Source organism: Trachypithecus francoisi, unplaced genomic scaffold (genome assembly GCF_009764315.1).
Source record: "Trachypithecus francoisi isolate TF-2019V2 unplaced genomic scaffold, Tfra_2.0 Lachesis_group14, whole genome shotgun sequence".
NCBI lineage: Eukaryota > Metazoa > Chordata > Mammalia > Primates > Cercopithecidae > Trachypithecus > Trachypithecus francoisi.
In genome coordinates, this window is record NW_022681459.1 from 37,861,369 (window position 1) to 37,887,572 (window position 26,204).

A 26,204-nucleotide genomic window follows, 5' to 3' on the forward strand; every position below is an offset into this window, starting at 1 on the left:
ATTGCTCGAACCTGGGAGGTGGAGGGTTGCAGTGAGCCAAGATTGTACCACTGCACTCCAGCCTGGGTGACAAGAACAAAACTCTGTCTCAAAAAAAAAAAAAAAACCCCGAAAAAGCGGGAGTCATCTTTGATCTTATGTACCCACCACAGGGCCAATATTCCTGGCTACCACAGTTTTCCTGGGTGTGGCAACTTGCAAAAGCCACTCAAGTTGTCCAGAGAAAGGTAATACGGACTCACCATAACTGGCCCTTTTAGCTGAGTGTGTCCTGCCCCACGCAGGCCCCACCCACACGGAGCAGACCTTGCCAAGCAACTGCTGAATGAACACACAGCTGCCACGTCAGCTTTCAGGTGCACAGACACACGCAGTGTGCATACCTGAGCCTCATGCTAAGACACTCGCAGCCATCCAAGCAGTTTAAGACACTGTCTTTTAGGGATGAAGCTCTAAGGAGGATACAAATTTTTAAACAATTTTTGCTGTTTTAGGATTTTTTTTTTCTTTTTTTGAGGCAGGGTCTCACTCTGTCACCCAGGCTGGAGTACAGTGGTGTGATCACAGCTCACTGCAGCCTTGACCTCCTGTGCTCAAGTGATCCTCCCGCCTCAGCCGCCCGAGGAACTGGGACTACAGGCATGCACCATCACACCTGGCTGATTTTTTCTTTTAATTTTTTTGTAGACATGGGGGTATCCCTATGTTGCCCAGAATGGTCTCAAACTCCTGTACTCAAGCGATCCTCCCGCCTCAGCCTCCCAAAGTACTGGGATTACAGTGTTTTACGACTTGAATGTGATATCTCCAAATTCCAGACATAGCCCCCCATTTGCCCAGTTTGCTACTACAGGCCAGCAATAGGCACAGTGCGGGGAGCCTGCCCAGGAGCCCAGGGCCAGATCAGGGAACTGGGGTGTAAGCAGGCAGGAAAAGCCAAGGGGCAGCGGGGGCGAGAAAACCTAGGCAGAAGCGTTTCTTGCACAGCTCTGGACGCACCACACACACAAGAGACACCACTCGGGCAGCCAGTCACCTGGTTCTAGGTGGAGAATAGGAAAGCGATGATAGAAATAGGCTCTCTGAGTGCTCTGCATCTCTGCAACAGAGAGGTTAAAGCAAAACCCAGGCAAAGGAAAAGGAGAAACCAACAGAAAGAATTAAAAAGAACCACTCAAAGCAACCAGCCTACCAAGGAGTAGAGGCGGGAATGCGACATGGCGCGGGGCTGGGAGCCTAGGCTGCAAGGCTCGGGGCCGCCCTGGACTTTCCCACACGCAGAAAGCGCTCCGCCCAAGAGGACCTGGCCACGGTGTGGGCTCGAGGGCGGCGGCCTCCTGTTTCAGTCCGAGGAGCCCTCTCTCATGGGAGCTACAGAGGGCGGAGACCACCTGGCCTGTGTCAGGGGGACGTGTGTACCCCTTGTGTGGCGGCTCGGCCCACTGTGGAGGTGGGAAGACGACCAGCCGCAGCCAAGAGGAGGCAGGGGGCGAAGGGCAAAGGGCGTACCATCCTTCCACAGCTCCGAGACAAATTTGTCCGAGGACTGGTGGAGCAGCGTGGCGATGTTGTCATTCAGGGGGTCCATGTTCTTCATCAGCCACTCGTCAGCTTTGTAATCCACCTGGCAGGGTCAGAGATGCAGGAGTCACAAGCTGTGCTGGGCACACGCGTGCTCACAGGCTCTCCAGAGCACAGGCTGACCTCAAGCGTGGAAATGTCCGAAAACGTGGAAACCCTTTGACCCAGCATTTCCACCCCTAAGAAGGAAGTGATGAGGATAAGGGGCACGAGGCGTCCAAACATTCCCTGCAGCATCTTGTGCAGAGCCAAAGCCTCAAAGCAAGGCATGGCCAACAACGGGAGCCTGGCCCTACAACAACGGGAGCCTGGCCCTACAACAACGGGAGCCTGGCCCTACAACAACGGGAGCCTGGCCCTACAACAACGGGAGCCTGGCGCTACAACAACGGGAGCCTGGCCCGACAACAACGGGAGCCTGGCGCTACAACAACGGGAGCCTGGCGCTACAACAACGGGAGCCTGGCCCTACAACAACGGGAGCCTGGCGCTACAACAACGGGAGCCTGGCCCTACAACAACGGGAGCCTGGCCCTACAACAACGGGAGCCTGGCGCTACAACGGGAGCCTGGCCCGACAACAATGGGAGCCTGGCGCTACAACGGGAGCCTGGCCCGACAACAACGGGAGCCTGGCGCTACAACAACGGGAGCCTGGCCCTACAACAACAGGAGCCTGGCCCGACAACAACGGGAGCCTCACAGTGCTACTGTGGCCACACAGTACCGTGCTGGGTTTCAGTTTGTTTTAAAGTTTTAGGTAATATGAACAAAGAAAAACAATCCTGGAAGGACGACAAAATGTTACTATTTCTTTTTAGTCATAAGACATTTTCGTTTTTTCTTTGTCTTTTTAGAATGTTCACATTTTCTCTGAGTATGTGTCAGTTTTCTCTTTTTGGAAATATATTCTGTTTTTAAATATATTTTTTTAATTGGGCAGCCTCCTAAACCAGAGGGTTCAGAGAGACTCCCAGAAATAGATTCATTTTTTCTCATTTTTAAATAGAGTTAGGGGCTGGGCGCGGGGGCTCACGCCTGTAATCCCAGCACTTTGGGAGGCCGAGGCGGGTGGATCACCTGAGGTCAGGAGTTCGAGACCAGCCTGACCAACATGGCGAAACCCCATCTCTACTAAAAAATAGAAAAATTAGCCAGGCATGGTGGCACATGCCTGTAATCCCAGCTACTAGGGGGGCTGAGGCAGGAGGATCGCTTAAACCTGGGAGACGGAGGTTGCAGTGAGCCAAGAGCGTGCCACTGCACTCCAGCCTGGGGAACAGAACGAGACTCCATCTCAAAAAAAAACAAAAACAAAAACAAAACAGAGATAGGGTCTATGTTGCCCAGTCTGGTCTCAAACTTCTGGGCTCAAACTGTCTTCTTGCCTTGGCCTCCCAAAACATTGGGATTACAGGCATGAGCCCCTGTGCTCCGCTAAAATAGGTACTTAACAAAACAAGTAATACACCATGACATTGTCATTGCAAAAGGTCCCAGAACAATACCCAGAGAGCAGCAGGGACCTGGGCCTCCCTCTTCCCAACACAAACTGCAGCCCAGAGGTGCTGCCCTCAGTATGTAGGCGAATGCGCACCGCTGCAGCCCAGGGATGCTCCCCCTAGCATGTAGGCGAATGCGCACTGCTGCAGCCCAGGGGTGCTCCCTCCAGCATGCAGGCGAATGCACATTGCTGCAGCCCAGGGGTGCTCCCCCAAGCATGCAGGCGAATGCGCGCTGCTGCAGCCCAGGGGTGCTCCCCCAAGCATGCAGGCGAATGCGCGCTGCTGCAGCCCAGGGGTGCTGCCCCCAGCATGCAGGCGAATGCGCGCTGCTGCAGCCCAGGGGTGCTCCCCCAGCATGCAGGCGAATGCGCGCTGCTGCAGCCCAGGGGTGCTGCCCCCAGCATGCAGGCGAATGCGCGCTGCTGCAGCCCAGGGGTGCTCCCCCAAGCATGTAGGCGAATGCGCGCTGCTGCAGCCCAGGGGTGCTGCCCCCAGCATGCAGGCGAATGCGCGCTGCTGCAGCCCAGGGGTGCTCCCCCAAGCATGCAGGCGAATGCGCGCTGCTGCAGCCCAGGGGTGCTGCCCCCAGCATGCAGGCGAATGCGCGCTGCTGCAGCCCAGGGGTGCTCCCCCAAGCATGCAGGCGAATGCGCGCTGCTGTTTATCATGAGGTAGGTGATGCCAGTTTCCTTTCCCCAGGCTCAGACCCGCCCACCCAGGCCAACATCCTTGTCCTTTTAGCTGCCACAGCACAGCACAAAGAAAGACGCACCACAGCTGATGCCGTCGTGCAGGCCCCTTGGTGGGCTCTAGGGTGTTCCTCATTGTTCAGCATTACAAACAACCCCACAGCAAAAGCCCTCCTGGAAGCTTCTGCACTGATGAGCATGTGCATTTCCCAAAGGTGAGTGTGGAAAGGAGGCTCGGGAAACATTCCTTGGTTAATGGTGTAAATCGCTTTTTTGGCCTTAATATTTTTTTCATGGGTAGTTTAAGACAGTTGCTTCCGCAGCCCCAGGAACCAGCCAAGCTAAGTAGAAGAGGCGGGCAGTGGGGAGCCATGTCCTAGAACCGGGCCTGGGCTCCTTGTGGCTTGGGAGCAGACCTGTGAAAGCTCCCAGATCTCACCAGTCACCACCCACTAGCCACCACCAACTAGGACATGGCAAAGCTCCTGCCTAATCACAGCAATTAACTGATAGGGTCTTTGTGCTGAGCAAAACCAGCTTTTGTCTAAGCATGCACCTGTATGGACTAAGCTGGGTCTAAGCCCCAGTCACATGCAGACTGGGAAGATGTGTGCTAGGTAAGTGTTGAAGGCAGGTCCACCACTGACTGACTGTGGCAGACTTGGCAATAGCAGCTGTCACCCACAGCAGTGGCAATTCCCCGCCCCGCCCCCCCCAAATTAGGACATGTTTGGCGATGTCTGGAGACATTTTGGGTTGTCACAACTAAGGACGGTGCTCCTAATATTAGTGGGTAGCTGCTAAATATCCTAGCATACACAGGAGGGTCCCACAGTAAAGAATGACCCAGCCCACAATACCAGAAATGCCAAGGTTGAGGAGCTCTGCCCCGGAGCACTGATCCATGCCACGTGTTGGGCCTCAAGAGCTCATTTAATCCACATAATCCTGTATGGTGGGTGGTCATTCTCATTTTCCAGATGAGGAAACCAAGGATCAGAGAGGTTAAGTAACTGACCTGAAGTCAAACAGCTTAAGAGTGGCAGAGCGCTATTCAAACTCTGAGCCCATGCCTTTAGCCAAATCTCTGCACCTGGCAGACAGGCCCAACAGTAATGCATGACAGCGTGACGACAACCAGCCTGGGCCCCGCGGTGGAGTGCTGCAGGCTTCTAACAGCACGGACCAGGTGAAGGGGCTCTGCAGGCTGTGTAAATGCAATGCTGATGCTGTCACCGGCCACATTACTGGGTGAGTCACTGTGCAAGAACTGTACTCAGGCCACACCCCCGCATCCTCAGGAGCTGCTCGGCTCCTGGTCCTAAAGAGCCTTGACTCTACCTCTCCTGTGAAGGTCTGGCCGGCACCTCCCCATGAGTGCTCCTCACCTTGCCGGCGTAGTGGATAATGCAGAAATCAGCTTTGTCCTTCAGCTGCTTGGGCTTCTGGAACTTGGGGTGGGTGCCCTGCTCCTGCATCACCTTCTCCACGAAGCTCTTGTCAGTGGCTTTGGGGAACCAGCACTCCTCGTCCAGCAGGGCCAGGATGCCCGGGGGGCCTGCCTGGAGGGAGCACAGCATCAGCACAGGTGAGCACACCCTGGAAGGGGCACCCCTCCCTTCAAGAAGCCAAAGCCCGGACATCAGAATCCGCTGAATCCCACAGAGGGTGGGCAATGCACTCCCCAGAGGACCATGAATAGTTCTCGTTTATAAAGAAACCTCTGAGGCCCAGGCTGCAGCAGTGACCTTTACCCAAGGATCCATCACGGTGGTTCTCCAGCGTTTGTGAAACCCCCAGTGGGTTTCAGGAAAAGTGCAGATCCACTGACCCGCGGGGCCAGAGTCTGACTTCACCGTGTACTGGGTCTGCCCAGGAGGCTGCCCTCAACAAGTACCCTGTGATCCTGCCACAGGGGATACCACTGCACATGCTTTGTGTCTGCACATCTATGATGAGATGGGATACGTAGGAGGAGCCCCTTGAGGAAGAGAGTCCCAAGGACCCAACAGCCTTCTGCACACTGAGTTTACAAGACAAGAAAGCAGATTTGGACGCTGCAGAGAGGCTGTCTGACAAAACTTGAAGCCTGGTGGGTTCTTATTAGTTGGAAAATTCAATTGATTAAAGAAAAAAGCTCATTACAAAAGTAAATTGTTCGCCAGGCGCAGTGGCTCATGCCTGTAAGCCCAGCACTTTGGGAGGCCGAGGCGGGCGGATCACCTAAGGTCAGGAGCTCAAGACCAGCCTGGCCAACATGGTGAAACCCTGTCTCTACTAATAATACAAAAATAAGCCTGTAATCCCAGCCACTCAGGAGGCTGAGGCAGGAGAATCGCTTGAAGCAGTGAGGTAGAGGTTGCAGTGAGCCGAGATCACGCCATTGCACTCCAGCCTGGATGACAAGAGCAAAACTCCATCTCAAAAAAAAAAAAAGGAAATTTTTTTCAAACTGAAAAAACTTTGTCCTAGGCCTTCTGATTAATTAACCATCATTAAAAGAAAAACCAGAGACTGAAACAGCTCAGGTTTCATTACAGATCACACCCCCAACAAGCCTAAAATACAAACAGGCGACCCAACCTCCACCTGGCAAGAGGTTTAAGTATGAACTCGCTGGAAAAGGTTCCTCTTTTCCATCTTCCCACAGCTAATACTGGTGATAAATGCACTGCTGCTGTGCTGGTTTTATGGAGGGATGAGCTGAGCTTTGGTATGTGTACCCTGGGCAGAGCACTCAGTGCCCAGAGTCTGCACAGTTCCATGCTACAGTGAAAGCAGCCCGTGATAGGGCCTTGCTACATCCATGCATGGCTGTTTCTTTAAGACAAAGAAATGCTTACGGAGCCCAGCCTTTAGGAGGATACTGGGTGGTCTTCTGGGACTGAAAACAGGATGCTAAGGCCCCAGCCACATCCGCACCTGGTCCAGCAGCTGGGAGAAGCCCAGCCCACAGCTGCAGCACAGAGCATCTCCTCTAATGGAGGCACCCACCCAGGCCTCCAAGGCACCGGATCTCAGCCTCGGGCTTCGTCCTCCAGATGGCACCAAAAGGAAGGGGCGTTAAGACACCTCCACAACCAACACAGAGCTGAGGTGAGGAGCGGGTGCCCCGGAAGGGAAAAGCCAGAGGCAGGTGTGAGGTCAAAGCACGCCTGGCACTCACTGGCTTCTCAATGAGGTCGATGCAGGGTTGCAGGTCGAGGCCAAAGTCGATGAAGTTCCACTCGATGCCCTCGCGCTGGTACTCCTCCTGCTCCAGGATGAACATGGTGTGGTTGAAGAGCTGCTGCAGCTTCTCGTTGGTGTAATTGATGCACAGCTGCTCAAAGGAGTTCAACTGCAGGGAGAGAAAACAATGTCAGAGAGATGCCAGTCCTGCACTAAGAGGCCCAGACACCCCTTGAGAAGGAGGGCGGGGTAGGGATACAGGAAGGGCCTCCTTGGGCACCTCCATGCTGCTGCCTTTAGAGACTGGATGCTCCTGGCCTTCCCTTTATCCACCCAGCAGTGGGCGACATTTATTCTTTGGAGCCGGGAACCGCGGGCAGTCGGGTAAAGCCTTTTCAGAATAGTGCTTTAAATTGCATCCCATAGATTACAAAGTAGTTAGGTTGAAGTATAATCATCAAAATATTCTGATCGCATAATACATTGTGCTTCCTTGTTTTTTATTTTTATTTTTTATTTTTTGAGACAGAGTCTCATTCTGTCACCCAGGCTGGAATACAATGGTGCAATCTCAGCTCACTGCAGCCTCCGCTTCCTGGACTCAAGTGATCCTCCCAGCTTAGCCTCCCTAGTAGCTGGGGCCCAGGCACACACTACCGTGCATGGCTAATATTCGTATTTTTTGTAGAAATGGGGTTTCACCATGTTGCTCGGGGTGGTCTTGAACCCCTGAGCTCAAGTAATTCTGCCTCAGCCTCTCGAAGTGCTGGGATTACAGGCGTGAGCCACTGCACCAGGCCCTTCTATGTTTTCATTGAAGAGATGGGGCCTTGCTTTGTTGCCCAGGCTGGCCTCGAACTCCTGACTTCAAACGATTCTCTCGCTTCAGTCTTCCAAAGTGCTGGGATTACAGGCGTAAGCCACCGCACACAGCCTCTGTGCTTCCTTATTAACAAGAACTAGCCGTGGGCTTAATAACTTCCAAAAGTTTGAGGTAGTGATGCATAAATGACACTACCAGATCTCTGCAACAACTGGAATGTGACATGAAAACATCTGATTTCTATTGGTGACAGATCACAAGCACTGCTAATACAACTGTGGTTTGTATAGTTTGTTCAATTCACAACTGGAAAAAAATACATGATTTCAATGAGACGTTAGTAAAAAATAAAGATGTAATTTTCTCATCTCAGCTCCATGGCTCCTCTCAAACCTCCCATGGACTCCAGGTTAAGAACCTCTAATCTACTGTAAGTATCGGTTTCCCTACTAGACCTCAAAGTCGTCACACGCCAGGAAAATGCCTAATCCCGATGCTCAGGGAATATTTGCTGGAAGAATAAACAGGAAGCACCTGCCCAGGAAGCCTCCAAGAATGTGACCTAACAGGTCCCATCCTCCCAGCCTGGGCAACATGACGAAACCCCATCCCTACAAAAAATACAAAAATTAGCCAGTTGTCATGGCACATGCCTGTAGTACCAGCTACTCGGGAAGCTGAGGTGGGAGAATGGCTTATGCCTGGGAGGTCGGAGCTGCAGTGAGCCATGTTCACGCCACTGCACTCCTGCCTGGGTGACAGAGCAAGACCCTTCCTCAAAAAAAAATAAAGAAACCAAAAGTCTCATTTCTCCAGTATTTCTGATTGAAAATGAGCACTTCTGTTTAGCTTAGAACACATCTAACTGAGCCTGGGCCACACGGTGAGGCCGTATCTCTACAAAAAATTTTAAAATTAGCTGGGAGTGGTGGTGTGTGCCTATAGTTCCAGCTACTAGGGGGCTGAGGTGGGAGGATCGGTTAAGCCCAGGAGGTAAAGGCTGCAGTGAGCTATGACTGTACCTCTGTACTCCAGCCTGAGTGACAAAACGAGACCCTGCCTTTTTTTTGTTTGTTTTGTTTTGTTTTTTTTTGAGATAGAGAGTTTCACTCTTATTGCCCAGGCTGGAGTGCAACGGTGCAATCTCAGCTCACTGCAACCTCCACCTCCCAGGTTCAAGCAATTCTCCTGCCTCAGCCTCCTGAGTAGCTGGCATTACAGGCATGCACCACCACGCACGGCTAACGTATTTTTAGTAGACACAAGGTTTCTCCATGTTGGTCAGACTGGTCTCGAACTCCCGACCTCAGGTGATCTGCCGGCCCCAGTCTCCCAAAGTGCTGGGATTATGAGCAACCATGCCCAGCCGAGACCCTGTCTTTAAAAAAAAAAACCCACACCCAACCAAAGTCTCCATGCAAACAAGATGGCCAACTCAGATTGGTGCGGGACCATGAGAAGCAGGGTTCTTAGCCAAGGAGAAGGCAACCAAGAGGCCAAGAAGGCAGCGGGGTGGGTAATGAAGGGTGAGGCTCACATCAAAGATCTCGAAACCGGCGATGTCCAGGATCCCGATGAAGGAGGCGCCCTGCCTCTTGGTCTTGTCCAGAGCCTTGTTGATGCGCAGCACCAGCCAGCGGAACATCCGCTCATAGGTCGCCTTGGCCAAGGCCTCGATGGCAAAGTCAGCCTGCGGGGCACACCGGGGGAGCGTGGCGTCAGATACAAAGGATCTGAAAACCCTCATACCCTTTGCCCCAGTAATTTTAGAGTCCTCCCCCTGAGGACTTTTCGAGTCCTCCCCCTAGAGGAACAGCCCTAAGTATGTGGGGGGAAAAAAAAAAGTCTTTCATGTACAAATACGTTCGCTGCGGTGTTATTCAAAATGATGAAAAGGAGAAAAAACCTAATATCTAACGATATGGGGACAATAAACTTAGATCTTTCCAAATAAAATGGGGACACACTAAAGGATTTATAGAAGAAGCGATGCTTCAAAATAAGGCAGCGGTCTATGGTCATACCACCCTAAACACGCCCGATCTCATCAAAATAAAGCAGTGGGCAGAGGGGGCAGAGGGAGATAAGACAAAGGATGAGCCGAGACTCGCCGTGAGTTAGTAACTGCTGAAGTCGCCCACGTGATGGGCACGTGGGGCTCTTTACACTCTCCCCTCTTCTCTGTTTTGCACATGTTTGAAAAGCTCTGTAATTAAAAGCCAGAACGAGAACTAAGTTTAATTCTTTTTTTTTTAAGTCTTGTAGGAAATAGCTGCCCAACGATATTCATCACGGGGAATTGTTTTCCTTCTCTCGATTTTTCTATATTAAGAGTCATGTAGTATTTCTGTAATAGAAAATAGAGGTTTCTCCTTAATGGTCAGGGAAACGAACAGGTAGCAATAATAACACGCAATGTCTTTTGAAAACAACGGTCTTGTCTTTCACGCAATGCTTCTGCACAGAAACAGCCGTGAGCTGTCAGTGTACGGAGAATGGGAGAAGGACTAACAAAATGAGCTTCCAAGTGTCTTTGAGAGATGGATTTGGCACCCTAAAAACACCCTTGGCCAGCACCATCAAAGAAACTAGAAACCCCTGAGAGAGGCAGAAAGCGGTCCGCACGGGGAGGGATGTCCGCTCTGGGGGCAGGCAGGCACATCAGTCTGGCAGGAAGGAGCAAGCACTGCTGCTCATCTCTCAGCACATGTGGCAAGCCCAAGGCAGCAGGTGGTAGAGAAACAGCCACTTGGCACAGGCTTGAGGATGGCAGGAGCCGCCACCCTGGCACCAGAAGGAGTTGAGCTACAGTGGCATCAAGTTCCTGCTTTACACCAGAGAGGACATGCCTATATCCTTGATGACCAATCAGCCAAAATACGGTCTCAATGTAAAGAGGCACAATGCAGCCTCAGGATGGCACCTCCTAGGCGTGAAGCCTGGGCGCGCCATGAAGCTTCTCCAGTGCTCTAGATGGGGTGACGCCACCTCTCTCAGGGTTGCTGTGAGGACTGCATCAGGGAGTCATGAGAAAGTGCCAGGACGGCCCAGAACAGCCTCAACTGTGCTGCTGCAGGGACATTCACCTGGGAGGCAGCAGCTGCCCTGGCCCCAGAGGACATACCTGCTCTTTAGTCTGCGCCTTCTGGACGTAATCCCGTCCCACCTTGATGCGCGGGGTGAGGATTCCTCTGGTGAAATCGGTCACATTGATACCCAAGAGATGGGACACCTTTTGGGCAGCTAAGATTTTTCAGAGAAGGGAGGGACAAAAAGTCCTAATTAGACCCAAGAGAACAAGTCCCTCTGCTTGACCTGGGAGCAGAGAGGAAGAAAGCCACGGGGTGAATGAGCAATTGTTACCAGGACAACCGAATCTCGGCCCTTCTTTAGCAGGGCCACCGACACCCAACAGCCCCCGACTCGGCAGCCGCATGCAGGTCAGTGGGCAGGGCAGCTGTACTTCCTCCACGGGGCAGGGAGGAAGGCATCCTGACTGGAGGCCCAGTGGCGACAGTGGCTCCTCTGTCCACTCTCAGCCACACACCTTGGAGTGTAAAAGCAGGTCCCTACCCACCAACAGGACTGAGAGGAGCAGGCCAGCCTGGTGTTGGGGCACAGAACAGCACAGGATTCCATAGGAGTGTCTTTTTTTGTTTGTTTTTTGAGACGGAGTCTTGCTCTTGTTGCCCAGGCTGGAGTGCAGTGGCTCGATCTCGGCTCCCTGCAACCCCCACCTCCCGGCTTTAAGCAATTCCCCTGCCTCGGCCTCCTGAGTAGCTGGGATTACAGGCGCACGCCACCATGCCCAACTAATTTTTGTATTTTTAACAGAGATGGGGTTTCACCATCTTGGCCAGGCTGGTCTCTAACTCCTGACCTTGTGATCTGCCTGCCTCAGCCTCCCAAAGTGCTGGGATTACAGGCGTGAGCCGCCGTGCCCAGCCAGGAGTGTCTTTTACAATCCACACACCCACGCGTTACATCTTTAGAGAGACCCTAAGGAAGGCACATTAAGACTGAATAACTTGTATGGGGTCGTTTGCTGCAACCCTAACAAAGGGGATGAGTCAGGTGCGGCAAGCACATAATTTCAAGATCCCGACATAGTCACAGGCAAGGCTCCCATTAAAGTGGAGCTACAGCAGAAATCACTAGTGTCCTGACAAATGGTGTGGTCTCAGGAATGAATGAGGGAAGCCCTGGTCCACGTGATCACAAGTTGAAGTTATTCTGAAACGCTTACTTGGTAAGAAAAAAAGCAGGGTCGTGTTGATGTGTGTTTTACATCTGTACAGAAAATACCGACAGATATATGGCCATAAACACATCTAACACTAAAACGAACGGTGTCCGGAATTTCCGCAATACCTTCCCTCCTGAGCAAATCCATGGCCAAGCACCTGCCCCATTATTTCCGGCGAGAGGCCCCGGGTGTTACCTGTGTTATCGGGCATGGACGCCTGGTCAGTGTTCCGCTCCTTCTTGAAGACGATGTTGCCGAGCTGAAGAACCCCTGAGATAACCCGTAGCAGGCCTTTGGGTGCAATCAGAGGCGGCTCAGAAGCACACATGGGTCATGGTGATTCCCGGAGGTGGGGGTCACTCACCCAGGGATCCTCAAGCCAAACAAGCCAAGCAGGGACACCCCCCAACTCCCTGGGGCCACAGGGATGCCAGGTCTGAGTCTAACAGTGTGTGGTGGGCCCAGCCATCCTAGAGGGCTCACCCGCTCCCGGCCAGCATGGCCTGTCCACACTCCCATTCATGCCGGGCTTCCCCGGCACACAGCACCCATCCATCCCCAGCTTCTTCCACACTCCCCGAGACAGGACATGAATATTCTACTTTCAGCCAATGGCAAGGGCTGTGCAGTGGACCTGGGCCCTGGGTAGCTAAGGACACGTCCTTTGCACCTTTTCTGTGTAAATGCCTGTGGTACCACCAGGAACAAATAACCCTGAACCTCAAATCTGAGGAACCATTTTCCCACACACTGCAGGCCTCCCCCTCCCCCTGGCCTCTAGCAGGCTCCCCCGGCCCATCGTCTGCCCTGATGCCCCTGAGAGCATGGGTACCAGCCTTCCCCCACTCTCCCCTCCCCCACAGGAAGGCCAGCCCTGTACCCATTTGCTCCTCTTCTGGGATGCCCATAATCCTCATGGCCTCCATGGTCTCCTGGAACATGTCCTTGTCCTGCTGCCCGGGGATGGTGACGTGCCCATTGGACAGGAAGCGGTATTTGTTGTACGGTTCCAGCAGGAGATCGGCTGTAAGGGGTGGAGGGCAAGGGCGCCTCAGCGAGGTGCTGAAAGCAGAGGCTCCATCAGCGCTGTGACCTCGAAGGTTGGAGAGACTGGGACAGACCCTGAGCCCTGACGCGCCCTGGAAACCGCAGAGTAGCCAGCGACGTTCAGCTTTCCTCAGTGTCTGAGACTCTGACACTCACATCTCCTGGCCCAGAAGAGCGCCAGGGCCCTGTGATTGGCAGCTACATGTGCAACCCACCCTAGCTTTTCTCTGGCATGGTCAGAAACAGAAGATCAAATCCTTAGGATGGCGCAGAGAACAGGAGTCACTCTCACTTCTCCCCGCGAAACCCAAGGCCAAAAGTTTTCATTTCCCAAATGATGTCTATGGTCCAATTCTGGCAAGAGGCCCAGAGCCCGGCAGTCCCGGTGTCAGGCTGCAGGCCGACTACTCACTCTTCAGGTGCTCTCCAGCCCCAGACAGGAGATAATAGAAGATGTGGAAGGTCCGTTCTTCCTTGGCTTGGCGGATAGCACGAGATTTCTCCAAAAGATCTTTGTAAACGTTAAGGAAGCAACACAAGCTGCGGGGAAGGCAAGTCCTCCACTGTCCACTTTTTTTTTGGAGACAGAATCTGACTCTGTTGCCCAGGCTGGAGTGCAGTAGCACGGTCTCGGCGGAGGATCACTCCGCCTCCTGGATTCAAATGATCCTCCTGCCTCAGCCTCCCAAGTTGCTGGGATTACAGGCGCATGCCACCACACCTGGCTAAGTTTTGTATTTTTAGTAGAGACAGGGCCATGTTGGCCAGGCTGGTCTTGAACTCCCGACCTCAGGTGATCCACCCGCCTTAGCCTCCCAAAGTGTTGGGATTACAGGCGTGAGCCACTGTGCCTGGCCAGCCTTCCATTGTTCTCTTATTCTCGTCCAAAGGAACTGAACTTCACAAGGAAGGAAGAATGGTACAAAACGGCAAAACACAGCAAAAGCAAACTACCTGGGTTCTCACCTTCAAGGGGCACGGCGTGTCCAAGAGGAGCTCACATCCTCGGGAGCCTTGTCTCATTCTTACAGGTAATGGGAACGAGAACATTCCCACACGCAAAGGTTAAACGCTGGCACGCGGGAGAGATAAAGCAGCATCCCCCAAACGCCCATCTCTGGGAGCCACACTAGACGGCTTTCAACAGCTCCATCCCATTCAAGCAGGTGGTTATCCTGCCCGTAAAGAAAGCAAGCCCTAAGCTCTGTGTTGAGTTTGCACTGAGCCGATCCTGAGTGTCCCCCCAGCTCCACAGACAAGGTGTCATGACAGGCCCACAGGGGGAAAGTGCTGGAATCAGGAGGCAGCTTCTTCTCTACAGAGGTCATGCCTCCCCTCCAGATCCAGAACTCTTATCCCCATGAACCACAAGGATACAAGTCTCAATGTTGGCTCCAACAATGTAGCCGTTGACATCAAAGTTGATGCGAATGAATTTACCCTAAGTCAAAAAGGATAGCAAGAGATCAGGGGTGCCCCTGACATGGGGAGCTAGAGATCAAGGGGGAGACCAGAGGCCCCCGCTCCCCCCTCCGGTGGGCACAGCTTGGAGGAAAAAAACCCAGAGACAGGACCCATATGCCAGGCCAGGGGCTCCCTATGCCCGCACCGCACGGGCCCTCAGGACTCAGGCGCCACACTGCCTGAGGCCATGAGCCTAAGACAAGCCGATCCCACACCCAGGTTCCTCGCAGAGGGGGAAAGAGACCAGTTATCTGGAAGTGTTCCTCTCTGAATGACCCAGGAACTAACTGGCTATTGGTGACAGCAAAGCACTCTGGGGCAGAGTAGGCAGTGCCCTCACTGGCCTTTCCACCTCTCATGGGGGAGGCTGAAGAAGCTACTCGTGGCCTTCTTCCTTAAGAGGGGCAGGGCAGGTCCACACCAACTGGCATTCGGTCTGCCCTAGTCCACAAAACAGGCCAAATAGCACCGAGTCTGAACCGTCCTCAGTTTTGAGGGGAGGGCACCCAGGAGAAGGCAGCATGAGCCAAAGCTCCGGGCAGGGCCCTCTGTCCCCAGAGCCGGGTGCCACCGCGCTACTCACGAAGCGGGAAGAGTTGTCATTCTTCACTGTCTTGGCGTTCCCGAAGGCCTCCAGGATGGGGTTGGCCTGCAGCAGCTGCCGCTCCAGCTCACCCTGCAAGGAACCCAGGAGTGCAGTGAAGGCCGGGCAGCGACCTGGGCTACCGAGCCTGCCCTGCCTGGAAGGGGTACGACGGCAGAGCCGTGTCAGCATGTCCAACGTGCCAGGAACAGAGGTTCCGGGTGGGCGCCAGAGTGCCACTCCAGCCAAAGCCAGGCCCCGGTATCACCCAAGTGCGGCCTTCCCGTCAGGCTTTGGAAACCTTGGTCAGTTTGCACTTACTTCCGTGGCCCTGGAAACGGCAGGCAGGAAGCTCCCGCAGCTCCAGGAACCTGGCCCTGGAGGACCTATGTGAAAACTCTAGGAACCTGGCCCTGGCGGACCTATGTGAAAGCAGCACCTTAACTAGCGAGCTGGCGGCACAGACACCCTGGGACAGTGTCTCCACCCTGTATACACCAGCTTCCCTCTACCTCCTTGCCTCTAACCCTCACATTTTTATTCCTTTTCATAGGAAAAGAAAATGAGGGGATTGGATCAGGAAAATATACACGCTCATCTCATCTGTGTCCTGATAAATGCTTCACTTTCTGTATCAGCCCCTCCACTGCTGCACCCAAAACCCACCCTGGCAGGCAGTGAGCACGGGATCCATGAGGCCCACTTTGGGCTGCAAGCTGTTTACTGAGAATGTCAATAAATCCTGCTGTGAACTCCAGGGATGCTTTGTGGTAGACAAAATGCACCCTTGAGCCTTCTTATCCCTACACCCTCACCATACTCAGGAGGCAGGACAGAGTGGCCCCATTTCACAGAAGAGGAAGCTGAGGCCAAGGGAAAGGAATGACGTGCTCAAGGTCATCCAGCTGTCAATCAGCAGAGCGGGGTGGCAGAACTCCAGTCCCCTACCTAACCCGTCAGCCACTGCCTTGTCTTCGCACCTGTGCAGCAGGCCCATGAAACCAGGGAATAACTAACGCTGACTGAGGAAACTAGGGAGCTGGTTCCCCTTAATGCCTGAGTGCCCTCTGGGGGAAAGAACATCACACAAGGGCCAGGCCAGGCTTTGTATTTATTAAAGACTGGAGTCAAGCCAGGGTTTTCTGGGAACAGCAGCCACCTGTGAGTGATGACAAGGAAAACTGGGAGTAGGAACTCCCAGGACAGCCATGGACCCTGGCCTTACAAGCACACCTGCCATAGACGAGACTCATCTGCAGAGCACCGGGGACACTCTGGAGTCTAGCCAAGCCAGACTGGAAGCCCACCCGAGACCACAAGGGACAGAGCAGAGCCTCCTCCTCTGGCAGTCCTCCTAGGCCAGAACCCCCCAACCCAGGGCTAGGAAGCCTTACGCTTGTGAACCATCCAGACAAGTGAGAGCATTGCTCTGGTGCCCGCCCCTGAAGGAGGGTCAGCGGGGCCAGGTCAGAGGGCAGGGCTCAAGCCCACAGAGCAGGCTCTACATGTGCGCTGGGCACCAGTGGTAACTGGACACCGGGTTTCCACCCACAGGCCTGGGGCGGGCCTGAGAAGTCGGCTGAGGCAGCCCACGGAGCCAGATTTGGATAAGAATGGCTCCCCCACCCACTACGCGTTCCTCTCACAGCACAGGCCAGGCTGCCAGGCTGCCAGGCTGGCTGAACCGCTCCCGTTCCCGCAGACAGAAGGGAGCGCGGCCCCCTCCAGGGCCTGTGCTTGCCCTGGCTTGGAGGCGAACTGAGGCCTCTGTTTGGGACCACACGCTGTTGCTGTGGAAAGTGGGGCCGCGGGGCCAAGTCGGGAGCAGCCACTTCAGATTCCAGAGCCGTGTTCCCTGCTGACAACAGTGATGACTAACCTATGGCTTTTCCTCTACTGACATCTAATGGGGCACAGAAGAGATTTTAATTTTTCAATGAAATCTGCGTAACACGAAGTGACGCGGTACTGTCTAAGGTTAGGGGTTACCCATTGGTTTCTGAAGGTCTTCACTGGGTGGTGTTTCTGCCAGGGAGCCCCAACAAGTACACAAATAACAGACCAGGGAGAGGCAAAGGTCACGATTTAGGCTCCGGGCATCTGCCCAGAAAGCTCCTTGGACCAAGCTCTGCTTTGCCAACCCGCAGCCCAGGCCAAACCTGGCCTCTCCACAGCAAGGTGAGGTCTGGAACAACCCCTCTGCTGGTGTTGGGAGGCTCAACTTGGCCACTGCAAGTGAGAGACTGCTAGCTCCCAAACCACGTTCAAGGGTGTTCATGCCCCGGCTGCCTGTGGAAAATCACAGCACAGCTTCAGGCAAGGAAATCAACCAAACCGGCCAATGGCCTTTCACACTAACAGCCTGAGCTGTGACTGGAACCCTGGGGCAACCTATTCCCTCACTCTAGTGGGCTCAGGGCAGGGACAGGGTGCCTAGCAAAGTCTGCATTTTGACAACGTGGCTCCCACTGTCACCCCCAACCCCAGCATGCTGTCTTTGCTGAGTGCTGCCTTCCCCTCTACAACAGGAACCCCCGACGTAAGGCATATGAGCTATTTCACTGCTCTCTGTGTCCTGTCTCCTGTCTTCCAGGACAGGGACTCCAATGTCACCCTCCCAAGAACCAGTCACATACTAGGCAGTCAATAAATACTTGGGAAAAGGATTTTACTGCAAATTCAGAGATGGAAAACCACGGCTAGAGAACTCCTAACCTCACAGCTTTGTTTTTAAAATAGGTCTCCTAAAAAGAATGCAAAATGGGGGGTAGAGGAGGGAGACAGGGAGAGAGGGAGATACGGAGACAGGGGTAGAGGGAGAGAGAGAGAGAGAGAGAAGAAAAGAAACTTTATTAGTTTCTAAATATAACTCCTGACACTCCATGGAAAAAGATTCCAAATGCCTTGAGAAGCTTGGCACATGAAAAGTTACTTTTGGTTGGGTTCCAGAAGACTGTACTCATTAGGCCATTCTGCAGGCCACACCCCAGACCTGCATGCAGACTCACACCCCTCCTTACTTACGAATGCCGCACACGGCACGCCAGTAAGGTGGAGCCGCCGCTGGGAGCGACCAAGCTCCCCTGACGGCTTCAAGGAACAGCACTGGCACTGAGGTTTCACAGGGGAGTTTAAGAGTGTGCTTGAGAGACAGCATCCCACAGCCATGCTTGTCTGATCACCCCAACCTCTGAAAAACTCCAACGTGAGAACTCCCCAGCACTGCTTCTGACTGGCACGGCGGTGGCAGGCGAGGGCAGCCAGCCATCTGCATCTGGTCTGGACCACAGAGCGTGGAGGGCTCCATGAGAGCGGAGTTCCCGTCCACCGTGCCGGGGTCAGGTTCTGCATGGGACATGACAGCTATGGTGCGCTGTGGGGAAATCTGGGCATGACTGGAGTTTCTGAGAACAACTAGGTATGAGGCCCATCTCCATTCTGCAGGAACTGTCACTTCAGAGTGCACAGGAGGTCACTGTGTGCCACACCCAGCCCCTCCTCCCAAGACAGTCAGTGAGCTGAGCCTAAAAGAAGAGTTCTAGCTGCAGAAAGTGACAAGTGTGGGGTGAAAAGCTGCTTAGAACAAAATACAGAATTCAAGGGCACACGATGGGCAGAACACGCATTCCCAGTGCAGAACGTGCAGTAAACGTGCAGCTCACCTAGCGAGGACGCTGCTGGTTCAACCATAATCCATCAAAAGGGAGAGGAAAAAAATGGAGGTGAGATGACTTTCCAATTGCCCTTTCTCTATTCGCTGGGGTGGTGGGGGTGGGTGGCTGTCCGCCCAGAGGCATTTCTTTTTTTTTTTTTTTTTTTTTTGAGACGGGGTCTCACTCTGTAACCCAGGCTGGAGTGCAGTGGCGTGATCTGGGCTCACTGCAAGCTCCGCCTCCCAGGTTCATGCCATTCTCCTGCCTCAGCCTCCCGAGTAGCTGGGACTACGGGTGCCCGCCACCACGCCCGGCTAATTTTTTGTATTTTTAGTAGAGACGGGGTTTCACCATGTTGGCCAGGATGGTCTCGATCTCCTGACCTCGTGATCCACCCGCCTCGGCCTCCCAAAGTGCTGGGATTACAGGTGTGAGCCACCGCGCCCGGCCCACCCAGAGGCATTTCAACATCAGGGAAAAGAAATGGATTCAAACACAGGTCTGCCTGAGGCCCTTCAAGCCTCCATCAACTTGAGGACCAAGTCTTGGAATCTGCCTTCCAGCCTCAGAAGGGGAGGACACACAGCAATGAGCTGCAAACGCCAAGAAGGCTCCTACGCAAACGCCAGGACCCCATCAGTTTCCACAGCAACTCAGAAGGCTAGGAGGCCAAGGACAGAACGGGCTTGCTATCGCCGGACCACTCCCAGGACAGGCCACGCCGTCGCCTCAGTGGGAATGGGCCCAGCCTCTGCTTCATTCCCCAAAGCATCCTCAAGTAAAGCTGAAGCCATGACCACTAAGTGCTCTTCCTCCATCATCCCACCAAGGCCCAGCAAGCGGCCGCGGGGACGAGGACCACAGCACTCACCTGGTCCTTCTTGCTCTTGTGCGAGGACGCCACATACGCCAGATACTGGATGACCTTCTTGGTGTTCTCTGTCTTGCCAGCTCCAGATTCACCCCTACCAAGAGAGGCAAGGAAGTCTCGGGCTTAGACATGGCCAAGTCCTTGACCTCTGTCCCTTCCCACTGCACACTCCACTGCCTCGCATTCTGTCAGGTGCCCGTGAAGGACCCAATGTGTGGCAGAAAAAGGAACTGCCACATAAATGCTCTAGAATCCTCAGGCAGTCCACTTCCCATGGCTCTCCAGGGGCCGGAGAGAAGTCAACTGAAATCCACTGCCTGCCCTGGTCACTTGGCAGCCTTCACATCCAAGTGTTTTAAAAATCAGTTTTAGGCAGCTGTGGACTTAGGGGTCAAAGGCACTTGTACATGTTCCTTTGAAACGTCACTTGAAGGAATGTTCTGTGCCATTAACTCTCTCGGCAATGGGGTTTATGGATCTCCTTGTTAAGTTCGGAGGGTGAGAGGCCCCAGTGTCTACTTCAATCCAGGTAAAGAAAAGCCACCATCCAGAGCACGAAGGAATGCCTTCCGCCCAGAAGTTATGGAGGAGCTGGTTCCCAGCCGGATTGTGGGGAAATCTTGCTTTTCCTTTCTGCCATAAGCGCCACCCTCCTTCCCACTGGCTCCTTGAGGAAGGATGATTCAAACTGAACTCATCCATGCAGTGGGATCGCTGAGTAGCAAACATACAAACTGAAGTCCTGTCCCATGGAGAAGCAGAGGAGGGGGCCTTGAACTGGGAATCGGGGACTCCACCACCCCCAGCTGTGGTTTCGGTAGGAGTCCTCAAGAATGAGAACAGATTGGGGTGAAACGAACCACTACCCAGATGGAGAAATACTTACGTGCACAAGATGGATTGATCTTCTCGGTCTGAAACAAAGGAAACATCAGATTAACTCCTACCAGATACAAAAGCCTCCCCCGCTTGCTCCCGAAGAGCTGCCCATTTCCCAGACGGAGTACAGTGCCACAGATGCTGTCTTTGCGCAGCCCACCCTCACACCTGGCTGGGAGGAGCATTTGCGGGGGAGAGTACCATTGGGCAGCTGCTCCTGCCACCCAGGAGCTCAGACTGTCCGCCCACACTGTCCAGCCCCCACCAGAAAACCAGAAATAGTTCTGTGTCTCCCACCCTAGAGGAACTAGTGTGTGGAAAGCTCTCCAGGAGTCGACTCTCCTGGGAGCTGAGTGGGACCTGCCCGGTGTGTTTATAACTGGGGGCCAAGATTGGTAGAAATAAGCCCACTGCAGGTGCTCTAAATACCATCCCCATTGAAGGAAGGAGCACCGTTTAAGAGGCTGGAGAAGGGGCGATGAGGCCTGGCTTTGCAACGGGACAGCCCTGGGATAAGACGCTGCCTCACAGCCTGAGACCCGGGACAGGTGCGCAGGCTTCTCTGAGCCCCAGCTCCCTCCTCCGCAGCGTGGGATAACAGTACTTGTGTCCACAAGACATGTGAACGTACCAGCTTGGTGTCTGGCAAGTGGAAGGCGTGCAATGATGTCACTTTAGAGGTAGCTTGTAAAGAATGACAGCTTCTGATGGGTTTCTGTGACAACCTATTTTCTAGCCGGGTGTCAGGAACTTTCAGCAACTATCAACAGCTCTATGAACTGCTCAGCAAGGAAGGTTATAAATACCCACCCTCCCCCGGTGCAGGAGGGGCAGTAATGCCCACACTCTGAAAGCTAAGTTTGCCAGAAACACTAAGGCATCCTGGCTGTTCAGCACCGCGTATTCAATCTTAAGCAACAGCTGAAAATACAAACTCACTTTTTTCTGTTTTATCCCACCCCATCTAATAGCCTCACCGTCCTTGAAGTCAAATTGGCTTGAATCCAGCATCAGGTTACTTACAAATATTTGAGCTGCAGTAAGGTATTTAATTCTGAGTCTCAGTTTCTATATCCATAAAGTAGATCTGCTACTAACTCCCTTGCAGAATTAGTTTGAAAAATAGAAATAACGCATAAAAAGGAGCTGCCACAGTCCCTGTAAAGAGAGTAAGCTCCACAAATGGTTGCTGTCTATACTGACTTCCCCATGGCGACGCTGCCACGATGGATGGCAGTGGTGTTGTCAGGGCAGTGGGAGCATCCGTGGCTGTTGGTACAGTGTCAGCACTGAGTGGAAATACGGATTCAGCGACGTGTGAAGGACACACTGAGTGGCTCGCATCGCCTGGTCAGGGCCCTGCATGACCAGGCACTGGGAGAATGACTCATGGCCTTCCACGCATGGCCTCAGGAGACACATTTAACCGTTCAACACCAGTCGACACCGACCAGCTAGGCTGGCTGCCTCTTCCGAGGTGAGCTTTCTAGGGTGCCTGACCTCAGCAGCTGGTTGGGCTGGGCACTGCCTCCAATCTCTTCTTCTGCCCACTGGTCATTCAGGAGGGCAAAGGAAGCCCAGACAGAAAGAAGAAAAAACAAACCTCACACCCAACACCAAAGGCAGCTACCCCTGGGCGGCAGCTTCCTCCCAGCCCCCTAAGCATCAACAGGGTGGGGGCGCAGAGGGGCTGGGTCACTCCCGTTCACAAACACACCCCACACTCTGCTCTCTGATGTGGAAACTGCTCAGGAGGCAAGCTCGAGAGGGCCCTTACTCCCCCTCGCCTGTCTCAAAAAACACAGAGTCCTTCAAGCCTGCACAGCAAGGACAGAGATTAGAGACCTGCATCCTTGACAAGACAGACGGGAAGACAGAAGGGAGGGAGGCGGCAGGAACGACAGCCTGGGGAAGACAGAGCAATTTCATCGCTGGCCCCTAACAACAGTGTGGCAACCGATAAGGGTTTGGAACAAACATTTTTGCCGTCCCAGGCCCTTGCCCTCCCCCACTGAGTCTCCCTGCGGTCTGCCCCAGCTGTGGGCATGTTTAGTCACCGGCTCTGCTAGCAGGCAAGAATGTACCTGCGAGTGCTGGCAAGTTGTGAGCAGCAACGGCCCAATGCTACCATAAAAGGAAACATTCCCCAACCCTTCCAGAGGAACCGTTTTCCCAGGGCTGTCCCTAGGATGGCTGGAATTCCTCTAATTGTGTGAGGAGGAGTCAGAGGCTCCGCTGCTGAACAACAGGAAGCAGAGCCCCGAAGCACACTCGAGGGCATGCACACACAGGCACATGCACACACAAGGACATGGACGCACACACAGACACACAAGCATCTGTGCATACACAGTCACATATGGAGGCAGGTGCACAGAGGTACGTGTGCACAGACACACATGCATGCACATGTGTGCAAAGCCATATACACAGATTCACACATGGGCGCACACAAGGCACACAGCTGCCCACGCATTCACAGACGCATATCCATAAGCACAAGTGCAAACACAGGCACCCAAGGCACATGTATTCACAGGTGAATGTGAACATACATATATGTACATAGCCATGCACACACACGGATGTATCCACAGGCACACGCACTTCAAATCCCGAAACCCCAGTGCCAAACTCAGCGTCTCCTCTCCATCCACCCAAGCATCCCCAGCTTTCCCACTTCTCCAGCCTTCCTCTTCCAATTCCTGAAGCCAGTTTACCACTGTCAACACAGCCTAACTATCCCTTAAAGAAATCTGGATTTGTTCTGCCGGGAACATTCATTTGGACAAATGCTTTCTGCAAGGCAAACGACTGGGAGGCCTCCTCATTGCTTCACCTCTTGCCGCACTGCTTAGTATCCCAAATCCACCTGCCCTATGCACCATGAATCCTACCATGGCCCCATGCAACCGGAAAGGTCTTTCCAATGCTCAGGAAGGGTTTTGGTCTGTAATCGTGTGTGGCCTCCAATAACCTTACAAAGTATTGTATCGTAATGTACAAAGCAGGTATTATCGTCGTTGTTTTGCAATCTTTCCACACAGTGGTTCTTCTGGATTTGTTCCTGATCTCAGAGGCATCTCCTCTGGGCAGTGGGGTGGTTAGAATTCTTAGCAACCAGTGGGCTCCTGGCCTGACTCAGTTTACTCTGCAGCCCACCTCCCCACCCTATGCATTCTGGTGGAGACCGTCAGTGGCGCCCACCCGATCAACCCTTCCCCACACTGTCATCTCACAGGATGAGCACATTCAGAGTCCGGCCCAACCCGCTTGTTTTGGCTCAAGTCCTTATTTGGCCTGTAAGGACTGAAGGCTTATTTGAAAACGCCCTTCCTTCCTCTACACGGGAGGAGGCCGCCAGGGACAAGCCTCTTCTGGGACACGAGCCCCCTGCCAGATGAAAGTCTAGCCGTGGTAGGCGCCTGAATCCCCTGCCCCAGCCCCTCTCTTGGTAAGGGTGGGGTAGAGACTGGGTCATGAGTCACTCTGCAGTAGTTTTCAGACTTTTCAAAAAGCAGTGGCAGTCCTTCCTCAGATGAAATCTTCCCAAATCCCTGAGCAAGGGACAGTGATGGTGGAGACTGTGTTCCTCAGAGCACAGTTTGACAACCACTGGTCCAGGTGTCTGGAGCAGCTCTGCAAAGGGGGGAAGCCACAGCGGCCAGCGCTACGGCCCTGGGTTCTGCTCTTCCCCACGCGGTGCCTGGCCCCTTGACCTCTCTGGGAATGAAGGGACTGCTCTGAGGATGGAAGGAAATGGTGTTCCTGTCATACACGGTGTGAGGCAGGCGCCCAGACATGCTGTCCTCACCCGCCTGCTGTCTTGGAGCTTCCAACTGAGCAATTCCTTGGCACCGCCATAATTAAGTCTTTTATAAAAGTTACAAATTCAGAAACCAGGCCATTTTCTCCCTGGATTTCATTTTAAACCTGAAACGTCCTGAGGCCAAGCCCATGCAGTGAGGGCACCTGAGCTGATGTGGCCATCTACCTGTGGACAAGTGTTTCCAGCCAGCTTAGCACCCTGGGCCCAGGGGGGAGGAAGGGGGAACCTGACCGCAGGTATTTCATCCCAGGTGCAGACTCCTGCTGGGGGCTTAAGGCTCACTTCCTCTGTGAGAGGAGTTGCAGCTCACTCTTGTCCATAAAAGGCCACGAGGCTCGCAGAGCGGTGACATCAGCCTGACAGGAAGTACAGAGGAAGGGGCCTGCTTCACCAGCAGCCACTGCTGGGACTGACTCATCACCCCGCTCCCAAGATCACACCTCCCAAGGTTCCAGCATGGAGCAGCTCTTTTGGGTTCCACCTGGGGGAGACCCCATCTTCCGCTCCGCTGGGCTTCTTGAGAAATGGGTATGGGCCAAGAAAGAAAGACAGGAAAAAGGGCAGCTTCAGGTTGGACAATATGCCCACGCTGGGTGAGACTGATAGGATAATCTGAGACAAATGGGAACAAAACTTTCTCCCACCAGGGAGCCTTCTGCTTTCAGGGAAACTCCAGAGTGGCCCCTGGGGGTGGCTTGCGATATGTGTTGGCACTGTGAGCCCTGCCCTGTGTCGCCAGGATGGGCGTCTCAGGCTGTCCTGGGCAGAGTCCTAGACTCAGAGTCACTTCTCCCCAAGACCCTCATGTGGACAGCATCTGGGTCTCAGTTGGTCAAAGCACAAAGCACCTGTGGGGCTGAAGCTTGGAACTTACGGGCTTGGGAAGGCCTTGTAGAGGACCTAATTCAACTTGACCCCAAGATCAGGGCATCATTCTTCTTTCCTCAGAAACCCAATGACTTGATCAGAGTTGCACGAATGGGGCTGAGAACTCAGGCCTCTGGAGGCCTCACCCATCCCCGGACTCCCCTCCATCGAATGACCCTATGGGCCCGCAGGCCTGCCTCAGTGGTGCAAAGAAAGGGCCGTGACACTCTCAGGACGGGAAGCGCTGCTTCTCCACAGCCAGCTCGGTTCACAAGCTTGGGTTACAAGTCTTTGGGAGGCAAACAGAGAGGTGAAGAAAAGCAAGTGCAAAATGATGCTTCATATTAGCAGAGGCTGTAGATCTGTGCCGAGTAGGGTGGAGCTTCCTGGCAGCCTGCCTGCCCAGCAATCCGCCAGCAAAGGAGGAAGCCCCTGCCATGGCTCCCAGGCACACAATGTGGTCATGGGCAAGTGTGCCCTCCAGGCCCCCACGGTAGGCCCAGACCAAGGGACATGCCTGCTCAGCAGCATCCACGCCAGAAGCCAGTTCGACCTGGCCCAGTGCCTCTGCCCACAGCCCCTGTGTTCCCCCAGGTGGAACCTTGGTTTGAACCTGCTGAGACCCAAGTCCCCAGTCACTGGAGGCAGAGAATGGGTAGCCCTCCCCCTCCAGGCACCCTGGATAATGAAAAAAACCTCAAGGGATTGCTCTTAACTTTCATTATGTCAGAGACCAAGCGAGGCCCCAGACAAGCCTTCTCTTGGCCAAAATGCATTAGGAAAACACAGGTAAGTTCCCAGCACACAGGCAAATCTGCCAGAAACAGCACTGCTGGGCGTTTCTCTGCCCTTCCCATGGGCGGGGCCAGGAGGGGGAACCTTCTCCTTCTGGGGTTGTTGCCAAGGCAGCTCCAACAGGTTTGTCAGACTGGAGGGAAATTCAAAATGAGTGCTGACCACCCACAGCACATGCCACCAGGACACTCCCAGTCCAGT

The 26,204-nt window shown here is 53.8% G+C and overlaps 1 protein-coding gene across 3 annotated transcripts in view; it reads right to left on the bottom strand.

Annotated features, from left to right (window-relative positions):
- The window catches only part of MYH9 (myosin heavy chain 9), a 110,540-nt gene that overhangs the window by 26,495 nt on the left and 57,841 nt on the right, over window positions 1-26,204 (bottom strand). For 2 of the 3 annotated variants that reach the window (XM_033232826.1, XM_033232827.1), the window contains 12 exons: window positions 20,520-20,547; window positions 19,634-19,727; window positions 15,110-15,202; window positions 14,440-14,503; window positions 13,475-13,573; window positions 12,896-13,039; window positions 12,211-12,306; window positions 10,894-11,012; window positions 9,307-9,459; window positions 6,942-7,115; window positions 5,164-5,337; window positions 1,510-1,624 (listed from right to left, as the gene is read on the bottom strand). In XM_033232826.1, coding sequence (XP_033088717.1) covers window positions 1,510-1,624; window positions 5,164-5,337; window positions 6,942-7,115; window positions 9,307-9,459; window positions 10,894-11,012; window positions 12,211-12,306; window positions 12,896-13,039; window positions 13,475-13,573; window positions 14,440-14,503; window positions 15,110-15,202; window positions 19,634-19,727; window positions 20,520-20,547 — 1,353 coding nt within the window. Of the gene's footprint in view, window positions 1-1,509; window positions 1,625-5,163; window positions 5,338-6,941; window positions 7,116-9,306; window positions 9,460-10,893; window positions 11,013-12,210; window positions 12,307-12,895; window positions 13,040-13,474; window positions 13,574-14,439; window positions 14,504-15,109; window positions 15,496-15,531; window positions 15,775-19,633; window positions 19,728-20,519; window positions 20,548-26,204 lie in introns of those variants that run through there. The other variant, XM_033232828.1, reaches the window with a different exon arrangement.